The 12,419-nt window shown below is 42.1% G+C and overlaps 1 protein-coding gene across 1 annotated transcript; it reads right to left on the minus strand.

Moving 5' to 3' along the window:
- Window positions 1-1,544: 1,544 nt before the first annotated feature.
- HTR1E (5-hydroxytryptamine receptor 1E) lies at window positions 1,545-2,773 on the minus strand. Its single transcript, XM_059843389.1, has one exon. It carries the CDS (start codon window positions 2,637-2,639, stop codon window positions 1,545-1,547), a length of 1,095 nt encoding a protein of 364 aa, XP_059699372.1. The 5' UTR covers window positions 2,640-2,773.
- Between the last annotated feature and the right edge of the window lie 9,646 nt (window positions 2,774-12,419).

Raw genomic sequence — 12,419 nt, forward strand, 5'->3', positions numbered from 1 at the left:
TCATCTTGTAAATTTTCAAAACATTTTTAAGAGATGGCTTCCAGTGCTGTTCCAACACTTTTGCTACCTCTAGTATTTGTTTTGATGGATTTGGAGCTGCCATAGTATAGTTTTCACAGTTATTGGATGTCAGCTTGACATATGTGGTGTTACCTTTGTTGTGTATTGGTGTAATTCAAAAAGGATTTGACGAGAAAAATGGTCAGGGAAGAAAATTAGGGTGCAAGGCAGTAAAAAATATTTAAATGGTTCTTAAGAGTTTCTAATGGGCAATACCAAATTCTCACCTTTGATTTTGCCCCTTCCCAGATAGATTTCCACAATATTTGAATCAGAAAATTTTAACTTCCATTAAGCACAAAATATAGGATACAAAGCACTTTTTGTCTCTCAGGACAGAGGAAGTAGGTATGTGAAGGACTCCCAGAGTAAGAAATCCTACCAGAGCACCTGACCATAGGTTAAGTGGGCAAGATTTCCGTTTCAAATTGTGAGATCAGAACAAGGCATATGTGCAGACTGCTATTGAAAATAAAGTACTTTACTGATTTTTTTTTCCTGATATTCAGAAATAATTAGGTTTAGATGTTTTTGAATTTCTGCATATAGCTGGCCTGCCGAGAAGATATCCAGTTGATCTTACCCACCAAGGGGTAAGACCCATAGATCCTTGGGGTTGTGCTCCACAACATTCAGGTGAAGTGTGGCACAAGAGAAAAATACCACCCCAGAACTGACTAAGGCACAAGGCCTGAAGAAATAGGGTTAGTGGTATTGGAAGTGTGAGTGCTCAGATGTGCAGTTAGTTTCTCAAGTATGACACTTGCTAGCTGCATCCTCTCAATTGCCAAACAATTTGCACAGCTGTCTGCCCAACACCTTGAATGTAAATCTGGAATATTACACAAAGAGAGCCACTTTTTAAAATTCCTTTGGGTTATGAAATGGGATCATTTCCAGATGCAATGAACTGAATTTTGCTTTCTGTTTTGGGAGTGTGTTCCTGAAGAAAGGAATGGTTTATTCTGCCTCAACCCAAGGTAGAAATGGTGGTAATTTTCCTCCTAAAAGGCTGTTACAGCTTTCTCACAATGCCACAGTAAAGAGGTGCTGTTTAGCTGTCATGACCATGAAGTGTTTATTAATTTTGAATATGTATTTATGTGGTTTAGTTTATACAGTACATAATTTAGATGTTTGATTCTTAAATGGAAAAAGTATAAAAGTGAATATTGTTGTTTGCTTCTTGAATCATTGATTACACAAAATGTCTTAGAGACACAAGTATCTAATACTAATAACATTTTTTTGTTGTTTCATTTCTAAAAAATCTTTTTCTTTGTAGAATAAATTTATTTCAAACCCTTTACTATGAATATCACTAGAGATTAAAAAATGGCATAATGAATTACAGGCTGAAGAACAGTCAAGCAAATAGGCAAACACAAAAATCTCCTTTATCAAGGGAAACAGTGGCAGAGTCAAATAGTTTTGCTCATTTTTAAGGCCAGGAGTCATGCCAGCATCATCATCTCTCAGTACTTTTAAGTATGTTCTCGACACCTGATGAGCTTTCTAAAGGCCAGCTTGAAATCCTCGTTAAAGCTCGTGTACAGCAAAGGGTTGATGAGCGAGTTGACATACCCAAGCCAGGTCAAGAAGTCTGCTACTTCTGGAGAGACAGTGGAAATGTGGAGGCCCACAAGCAGTTCCTTGATGAAAAAGGGCAACCAGGACAAAATGAAAGCCCCTAAAATCAGCCCCAAAATGCGAGCAGCCTTTCGTTCTCGTGTCGTGGAGATCTGCTGCCGGTCGCCAGCAGGGTCCAAGTCATTCTCAAAAGGAGGGATCCTCACGGATGCGTTGATTTTATCAAACTCTGTGGTTGGGTCAGACGTGGAGAAGTCCGAGACGCAGAATGTCTGTGTGAGCTTGCAGCTGGCAAAAGAGTTCTGGCTGTCAGTGCTCCTGTTGCTGAGGTGGCGGCTCGAACCCCGCTTCTGGTAAAGGCTCTTTGCAGCGTGGTAAATTCTGTAGTACAGGATCAGGATCAAAGTCAAGGGGATGTAAAATGCCCCGAATGTGGAATAAATGGTGTAGATGACATGGTCATGCTGGATGCGACACTCACTGGGAATACTGATGCTGTGGTGGTTTCTCCAGAACAAGGGGGGCATTGATATGAAAACGGAGATAGTCCACACGGTGGCTATCATCAGCCCAGCCCTTTTTGCCGTTCTCTTCCTGGCGTACTCGATGGCGTCTGTGATGGCCCAGTACCTGTCCAGCGCGATGACGCACAGGTGAAGGATTGAACACGTGCAACAGGTCATGTCGACGCTGAGCCAGATCTCACAGATGAAGTAGCCCAGAGTCCATCTATCTATCATTATGTAAGTGATGCTCAAGGGCATGACGAGAACAGCAACAAGGAGATCTGTCACAGCCAGTGAACATATGAGATAATTTGCCGGCTGGTGGAGCTTCTTGGTTGTGGAGATTGCTGCAATTACAGCAGAATTCAGCAGCATAGTCAAGGTTGTGATGGTGGCCAAGGTCAGGGTAACGAGCATCTTTTCAGTTACTGTCTTTGGCTTTGCAGCCTCACTGGCTTCAGTGGTGCAATTTGTGAAATTCATTTTCCCCTTCAGGATGCAAGAAGTTGGTAATGAAGAGTTCCAGGTTCAGAAGTTATCCATTTGAAAGAGATGCTCTTTGTGCAATTTTAATTTCTTTTTTTATAATCCCATATTCAACAGAGCAGCAAAAAAGCTTCCAGGTTTCTTCCTGGAAAGAAGAAATTAATTGTTCATTGTTTTCCTAGAAGATAAAAACACATCTGTTAGTCAATCTAGGATAATCCCACCTTTTGGTAAAAAAAGTTTTGCATTTCTAATATTATCATCTCAAGTAAAATGTTGGTCTGTTTTCCCTTCTCTTGTCTTGTCTTTTCTCTCTCCTTTTCTCTGCATTCATCGTTCATTTTTTTCTTCTCTAAAGGGCAATTTGGGCCAGATTTCCTGCTGATGTGAAATGGTTATTCCTTCTTCATTTTGGAGATTTTACTTAAAGTAGCAGGCTGTACTAAGGGACCTCCACTGGTCCCTTTTCACAAACAAGTCTGTGATCTTTGTGATACTGATACCAGGAGCCAGCCCCTTTCCTGCTTGTTAAAATACACTCCAGCAGATGAAGAGCTGAGGGAATTTGCCTCTTCATTTTAATTGCTCTATGAGCGGCATCAATTACTTTTATATATCACCTTTGGAAAAAAAGCAGCAGAGCAGCCTACCTGAGTAAAGTCATGCCAGCATTTCACACCTTTCTATTCTGCTTTTTCATATCCATGTCTGTATTAATATATTAGAAATGGTACTTAAAAATTATTCGGGTTACTTTTATCATGCAGGTTTTCAACAATGTTTAAAGCTTTATGGCAAATGCTTGGTTTTACACAGCACATCAGTGTTGCTAGGAGCTCATATAGTTTTGTCTAATTATTCCTGACATTTCACATATCCCACTGTGAGTGTCTTTAGAGGAGACAGACAAAAAGCTTCTGCTATTGCTTTGAGATGTCTATCTAATTGTGCTCCCTGTCAGGGAGTCCAGCGTGATGCAAGGAACAACAATTAACAAAAAGTTTAATTTTATTTCAGAAGTTCACATGTCTTTTCAATACATCCCAAATGCTAACTGAAGCCAGAGTTAACAGTCCATGAGATGCAGCGTAGGATGACCTCTGGGACCAGAGGTCATCCTAATCAGACAAATTACTGATTTGTAATTTATCTTGGCATAAAGGATGTGGAAAACTGAAAGTCAGAATACTTATCCACTGAAATAAATAGAAAGATTCCTTCCCCTGGCTTCATTTATCAGAGTAAGGAGGCTTCTAGGTTAGTTGTACAGGCTCCCTTTACAAGCAGGGGAAAAAGATAGTGGCTGCTGGAAATACACTTGTCCCCACCCAAGACAAGCCCTTAAGGAAGATGCTATGAATCATATCCTGGAAATGCTGATCTGTCTCTATTTTCACTAAAAGTGGCTCCTCCACAGTTGCATTTAGAATACATGCCTGGTTTTTAGATGGCTAAATCTGAGAGGTGAAACCCATTCTCACCAGTGGGACTTGGATTAGGCTCTGGGTTTGCACATGCAAGCTAATGAGGAATTAAGAAATTGAATGAGGAATTACGCATTTAAAGCTAACTGACTGCTTAGATCTGTGTACATATGCTCTTCTTCAGAAACTGGAGTGCCATTTCAGAATGAGCTGAATGAAGAAAAATTAAAAATAGAAACTTTAGATAAAAACTTCTATTTGTGGATAGGCTCTAGGAAAGCAGATCCGGACGGCCGTAGTCTCTGGGTTAGCAAAATGTGACTTTTAATTCTGCTCAAGGAACAGCAGAACTGCTTTCCTCCCAGAGCATACTCCATTCTCAAGAAACTACTTTAAACAGCTTTAAACTATGAATAGCCTTGGAGAAAATATTAGGCCTGCTTATTGAAAATTGACTGGAGAAGTCAGATGGAAATCCATCCATCAGTCTTCAAGTGCTTACCACACATGGAAATGTCAATTTGATTGTTTAGGCCTAAAGCCAAAATATCAGCTCAAACCTTCCTCATAAATTGTCCATGGGAGTCTTTTGTGTCAAGCCAGATTCTCATTTCCTTAGTTTGCACCCTCATTATGTTGGATACTTTGATCGGAGGATGAAACAAAGAGGCTTTCTTGTCCTCTCTACACTCCTGGAGCACAGACCAAACCCAATTGTAATCCATATCCTGTTGTGGTGTGAAGCTCTGCTTCCTCCTTGCCCCCCCCACCGCCCTCTTCCTAGTTGCTGTCTGTCCAGTTCCACATTCCAGCTAGGGCATCATGTGATTGGCAGAAGTTCAAAAGATGCTTCTCAGACCTGGGGTCATTGGCCTGTCCAGGTGTCATTGCCCCCTGAAACCCTCCCCCTCCCACCTGGTTGGTGGCTCACCTATCCTCTCCCTCCCACCTCCCTGTGAGTTTAAAAGGTGCTGGAACCATGCGGTCGGGGTCTGTTGGAGCTGTACTGAGATTCAGAACTGTGTCACCCTGGAATAAACTCTGGATTTAACCCTCCGTCGGAATCCGCTCTCTTTCTCTTCACCATCGCCTGAACTTTTTCCACTAGAGGTATAAACTGAGTTTCTACTTCGTTTGGGTCTATTCCGAGTGCCTGGCTGCAACTGCCTGCGAGCTAAAGGTGTCTCTGAGGAGAAATATCCCCAGCAGTCATCTCTAGCACAGTGCAATCAATAATATCCTTTCTTCAGCACTATCATTTAGTGAGTGCACCCCAGCCTACAAGCACACTCAAAGATACTGGGAAGACACCATGAAATTCACATCTCCTTCACAACCACTCGTTGATCTGTTGCACAAACACAGGGGATCTTGTGATGCTTCTTGATGTAAGCAGCACTTCTTTCTGCTTGTCCTATACTCCTCTGGGGCCCTGAAGTTGCATGGCCCTGGGACATCCCCCCACCCTGTGTGGTCCCCACAATTTCCTCTGCCTACATACATGTTTAATCCAGTAAGACCTGAATTGCTGTGGTTCTCCCCTCAGCTGGCCTCCACTGATGTATAGAGCTCCAAGGAAAATCCTTTCTGAGCTCTACCTGTTCCCTGTACCTCAAGGATACTCTGAAAAATAAATTCTTGCTTTCCTTAATTAACTTGCATTTAAACAAAATTAATCAGATCCAAACATGAGGTTTCCTTTAGGACAAAGGATACCACTGATAACACAGGGGAGTTTGGCTTTATGAGTCTGCTACTGCTCAGGAGGGCCAACATTTTTTTTGCCTGGAAAGCACTGCAATAATTGAAGACAGGGAAAAATATAAACAAAGCATCATCCCTGCCTGCAGGTACCTCAGACCCCACAAGCCCATCGTAATCCAAACCCATCACTGGAGAGTTAACTCAGTTTTAATTCCCGTGTTCCTCATGGGAAGTAAGCCCTTAGCAATTCAGACAATATAAATACCACATAAGAGCACTAAACCAGTATCGTTAAGGAAGTATATTTAAAAGCTGAAAAGTAATTTCAGCTTTTGAGAGCTGAAGGTTTCTTCTACAGCTTAAGTTTGTGTCTCTTGTCCTCCCTCACCCACATGATGAGGATACACTGGCATTATAACTAGCTAGTTATAATTACACTGGTATTATAACTAGTTAGTTATAATTAGTGGGCTGCAGCCCTGGCTGTTCACCTCCCAGCTCACCTCCTTGTGCCAGAGCAGCCTGAGGCTCTCCTGAGCTGCTGGTGCCATCTCAGCACTGCCTCCTGGGGCTCAGCCAGGGCTCATGCCCACTCTCCCCCAGTGCCTCCTCCCCCGCCACTCTCCTATTGTCCTTGCTTGCCCAACTGTCTTGTCTCTACTTTTGAATTAGAAGACACAGATAGAGAGTACTTTGGCTCAGGAAAGAAATGATGTTTTAAACTGGGAAGTGATTTACAAAGAGATGCCAGTGATTGACCTTGCTAGGAGGGCAGGATTTAAATGCTACTTCTCATCAATCTTTTAAAAATGCAGGTGTGTTTGTGGTCATAACATGAGTGTTAACAAGGAGAACTTTACTATGTCTAAGCAATAATAGCTGGTTTCCAGCATCTCCATCACTTGCATACAATTGCTATATATAGTATTGCTATCACTATTGTAATTGATTGTGGTTTCCTAAGTGACATTTTGGAAGGGACATTAATAACAGTTATCTTAAGTGCACTCACTAAAAGCGCTGCTGTATTTATGTTTTGCAGCTGGATCGCTTTAGGCTGTCAGTCATTTCCTACAGAGAGGATTTTACACACACAGACTAATTTCCCACATTTGATGCAAGAAACTCATCTGGCTTCCTCCAAATGGGAATCAATCATGTTTCATGTAGCTGATTATTGGTAATGGCTTTGAGTGCTGTTTAGGAGGAAGAAAGGGGAAAGAGTTTGATTAATTGTTCCTTAAAAGGAACTGGTCAACTTGAGGCTGTAAGATGGCAATGTCCACGTCTCCTCTTGCCAAAAAAAACTCCCTCTTTTCAGCAGAGGACCACAGTGTAGCAGAGTACTCTGAATTTCTGCTTTCCACCATTTCATAACAAATGGAATAATATCACTTGGACCAAACAAGTGGAACTGGCATTGCACACGTGTAGGTGCAAGGGAGGTTAGTTCCTTTACATCCATGGTTTTACATTTCCTCTAAGCAATTGTTGCACTGTACAGCTGCTACATCTTTGTGCCCTAGACAGCAATGAATCAGTTTGGTTCTGTTAAACTCTGAATTGGTCTGAGTGGTTTTCACTTTCAATATTTCCACAACTGTAGCTCTGAAGGGCAAGAATCTGTGCCATGATTTGTGAGACAGTTTATGAAAAGTACGACTTAGCACATTTATGATAATGCTAATATTTCAAACTATGAGAAGATGCTGAACTTTCAGCGCTCTTTCTCTTACTTCAAAGAGGTTTTTTTCTTCCAACTTTATAGAAAGGCCCTGAAATTCAGGCCTTTCACTTGCAACTTTCTAGTGTTGCTTTTGTAGAGTCAACAAATCTTGGACTTCATGGCTCCTTGGTAATCAAATGATACAGCTGAGTTTAACTGAAGATTATAGGTTTCCAAATACTTACTATTCTACTCTGGTGTTGCTTTGGGTTTTTAAGGATATCAGTGCTACAGAGGTCACATTATGGATTTAATATAGGCACTGATGCTGTTTGTAACTTGTTGTATGTGGAAAAGCAGCATGCAAAAGCTGAGAAAGTGCCTCCCTCCCAGGCATCTCATATTCACAGCCACAGCATGAGATTTTGATGCCAGTTGTAGGCAAAATGAAAGCAAACTATCAGAAGGTGCATTGGGGTTGCCTGACAGAAGTGTAAACCGGGGTAGGACAATAAAGGAAATGGCTATTTTTGTGTGAAACCCCAAATTTTACAGCAACATGTCTGAGGAATTCCTAGCTGCATTATGGGACCATAGATTTAGGGATGCAACCTTTTCCTACACAGACTGGATGAGGCCAGGAATGAAATTACTGCAAAATTTGTACGAGTTGACCTATAAAATTGACCTTCAAGTTAAGATTCACCCTGTGCACACCAGTGAAACAGGCAGCATGATGGAAAGACAGGCTGGAAGGACTTGGCAGCAAGCAAGGTGTGTGGAGGCATAGCTGTGTGCTTGCATCTGTGGGCATGCTACTGACGTTGGTACATGTAGTGACCCTGTCATACAGGGATGTATCCTTGATTACAACATGTCATGCATGTTGTAATCAAGCACATAGTGGCCTGCATCCTGTCTTTGTGTAATGTAGATTTCTAGGGATACAGGGATATCTGTGCTTCAGTCAGTCCTGGCCAGAACGGATGGGCTGAGTGGGCAGCACTGGGAACACAGCAGACAACATGCTGGACGTGGCAGGTACCAGCACAGGGGCCTGACACTAGTCACAGATGATGGCCCAAGGGATGGCTGGATTTTGCAGGTGCAGTTACATGAGAAGAGGTTGAAATTCACAGAAGAGTGGAGGGGAGCACTGGGACCTTTTGGGAGCACAGCCTTGCAAAACCCACAGCACCTCAGTCGCTCCAACAGTAATCACATATAAAGCTGAGTGTGCCTATATCAAGTCTATCAGAAAAGAGATTTCACTGCTTGCTGCAAAACTGGGACCGATGGGAAGGAGGTGATTTGGCCAGAGTTGTTCTCTTGGGAGGAGGCTGAGATGGAGAAAGGGAGTGACAAGTCTGGTGAAAAGGACAAGAAGTAGAAGAAGAGACAACAAGGAGAAAAGTGAGTATGCCTTACTCATCCACAGCCAAAATCAGGGCACTAACCCAACTTGCTGCTCAGATCAGAGCACATGAGTCAAACCTGACACCATTGTTGGGAGGCTGGGAGGTCTGGGTTATTCCTATAACCAGCATAGGACCCAGGGGACAGAGGAATGCAGCACTCTGGTGCTGCTGTGTTGATGCCTGCACCAGGCCTGATGGCTTTGTAAGCTACCCATCACCTCCTCAGGGCAAAGAGGTGAGTCTGTGTCCTCTTGTCCTCTTGCAAGAGCAAAACCAAGTGTTCATGCAGGCCAGCTGTGTGTGTGCAGGAGCCCTCGTGGCACTGCTTATTTTCCATTGAAAACTAAATTCTGTCTAGGAGGTTGCTAAAGTGTCAAGCTGCAAAGCAATGCTTAGGCACTGTTATTTGTGTCTTGTCACTGCATATTGTGATGTTACTCTCTGTCTCTTTTAGTCTCTCAGGGAAAATGCCAGGGTGACCATGATGTTTCAACTCCCTCAGGATGGGAAAGGGGATCTCCTCTTTCATATCAGAAAGACTTTACTTTCCTTCCCACTGAACCTTGCCAGCCTGGAGGATTTCCTTCCCAAGTAAGAAGCCTGGAGGAAAAATGATGGGAGAGGGGAGGTGGTGCCTCCAAAAACCCTTGGTGCAGTTTTGCAGGTTTTTAAAAAAATAATTCCACCAGCATTACACTATAGAGGTAAGCTTTTGTGGTGCAGAATCTTGGCACATGCAAATGAGAAACAATAATTAGTGATGATCTTCAAACCATGCTCCCTCCCACAAGCAGTGGTATAATTATCATTCACAGATTACTCATTTTTATCTACTTTCAATATGAAAGTTAGTAAATCTTAGGCAGTGAAAGCTGGCAAGATGGTGCTGAGCTGCAATGTGATACAAACTAGGACTCAATACAGATTAAATCCTGGTTTTCATCAGACATAAATAAAATTCTCTGGGGTAGTGAAACGCACAGATTTCTCATTAAAAAAAACCTAGAGTAGCACCCTACTCTAGTTGCAATATTTTGGAATAAATAACACTCTAAATTTATAATAATTTGCTTTCAAGGGACTATAAAATGAAAAAATAACTTTGAAACTCATCATCACATCCTTTCAGACCCTTAGCACCATACTTGTAAAAAGTCTCTTTTATTTTACACTACACAAAACACCCATGTAAACTTCAGCTCATTCCTGGTAGTTCATTTCACTATACGCTTTTCATGCCCTACCTTATACCTTGAGATGTGTAACTTATGGACACCAGAGGATCTAATTTCCCATACCATAGAGCCAAGAGACATGGGTAGCTGGATCTTGCAAAATCTTTTGGGGTAGAATTTATAGTAATCAGTTGTACAACTCTGCACTGTCAAAACATGTAAGTGCTGCCTTTTCCACCACATTGTGGCAGAAAGAACTTCTCCCTGTACCTGTTCTTCCTCCAGAGAGTATTTATGGAGATAGAAACCTTCTTTCACTATAAATCTGCATCTGAAAGAACAGAAAATTAAAAGATGTTTCGATTTGCCTCCATTTGTTTTGCAGACAGCATTTGTAGAAGCGCTGAAATGAGCTAGCTTGTGTACAGAAACATCACGTTACATTAGCATGGAGTGCTGAATGGGTTAATTCACCCAGCCAAGAACTGTAAATTCTCAGTTGTGGAGTTCCTGATTCCCACAGCTAGACAGCCTTGTTACAGGAGATAACCTGATTAAAATTAGCTGACATGCTCTCCCCTGGTACCTGCATGACATCTATATTAACAGAGGCAGCAAGCCTGTTTGATTGCCCCAGAGCAGCACTTAGCTGCTCCAGAGCTGTGTTTCTCACCTGATCTTTTCTCAGTGCAAAGGTGCTCTTGATCCCTGGTGATATCCCAGTTTAGTAAATACCCAGGCCAGGAAGACATGTAACCTACACACTTAACATCTCATCTGGAAATAAAAATACAATCTGTACCTGTTACTGACCCTTGCAACCTTCATGCTTAGCAGTCACTCTCACAGAGACATTATTCTCTGATTATTTTTTTTGTTTTATAAAACTTGTGGTTAAGACTCTGTTTCTTGAACTTCATATTTCTAATGTTTTTCACTACTAAAGACTTCCTCTGTATTTTAGGTCCTACTTCAGTTTGTACATGCATCTTTACAACATGCTGTGTCACCAAAATTCCCTATCTTCTAAGTAAATTTTTAAAGTTTTAAATTTTTTTTTAGCCTAAGTTGTTTTATGAAGTTGACCATCCCTGCTATGGCTGTTCTCATGCTTCAGGAAAACATGAAAACCTCAAAGACCTGGTGACAGACCCAAACCACTGGTTATGGAACAGGCAGTTATAGCAAGAGAAGACATTTGTCCTGGGGTTTGTGCTGCTGCCAGCACCCACTGCAGCTTTTGGCCTGGCTGTTTTGCTCTGTTCTTCCCTTTTGTTCCACTGAATGGCTCAGAAAGGAGCACACAGGCACAAAAGAAAAGAGCATCGACTCTGGGTATTTGCGGGTCCTGGGGCCCTTCATAATCCTTCCTCCTACTGCTCAACCTTCCATTCAGACTATTTCTTCATTGACTGTATGACTAAAACCTGCAATCAGATAAAATACAGGTGGGAGGACAGCTTGGATAATGAGATACGCTATCAGACATTGGCATCTAAGCTGCGAGATCGCCCCCTGTAAATTCGTAAGGGGAGAGGGCAGACAAGTGTGCCATCACCAGCACTTACAGCCCTCCTCAGGAAAACAACACTTGGGATGGTGCTTCACTGATGAGTGGCCCAGGGACAGGTATTCATGAAGCTAGTTAGCATGGTTTAACAGTAAAGTGAAGGCACACAACATCTGAAAGGTCCTGAGCAGGCAAGTCCATCCCCTGAACCTACAATTCTTCCTGCAGCCACAACTCAGTCTGCCAGGCAGCAGCTAAGATGAAGATCCATCCATAACAGCTCCCAGAAACATTTTGCCAAAGCAAAATAGACAGCAGTCACATTCACCTTAAAAAGCCCCAAACAAAACCACAGTAATTCCAACTGTAGACACCATGCTGTCAGGGCACTGGAAGACTCGTGCTGAAGTGATCCTCCTCTGTTTCTTAGCCGGGAATAGCAGAGACAGCATCTTGGTGATTGAAGGAAATGCAGAATCACAGAAAAGGTGCTGGAGGACTCAGAAAGAGAGAGGTTCATTCTGTTTCTTCTGAAAAAAAGTCTTACTTTAAAAACCGGCACCAGGGACAAAATGTTTCAGTGTCCTCTTGGTCACTAACAGTGTAATCTCTCCAAGTAAAAAATCTTTGTTTCTCCTTTGGAATAGGCTCATGAAAAGAAAAGCCATTATTCAAACTCATTTTGAATAATGTTTACTTAAAAAAAAACAAATCTTGACTTCCCCTGGGTGCATTTATGTAGAGAATGGAAGAACTGTCCACAGAACTCCAGACCTCCAGGTAACTCCAGGTCCATAGACCTCTATGTAACTTTTAAAATAATATGAGTTGTTTTGAAGTTTAGTATCCTTTGAATTAATTATGTTCTGTTTGTTTTGTA

This window comes from Haemorhous mexicanus, chromosome 3 (genome assembly GCF_027477595.1).
Source record: "Haemorhous mexicanus isolate bHaeMex1 chromosome 3, bHaeMex1.pri, whole genome shotgun sequence".
In the NCBI taxonomy this organism is placed as follows: domain Eukaryota; kingdom Metazoa; phylum Chordata; class Aves; order Passeriformes; family Fringillidae; genus Haemorhous; species Haemorhous mexicanus.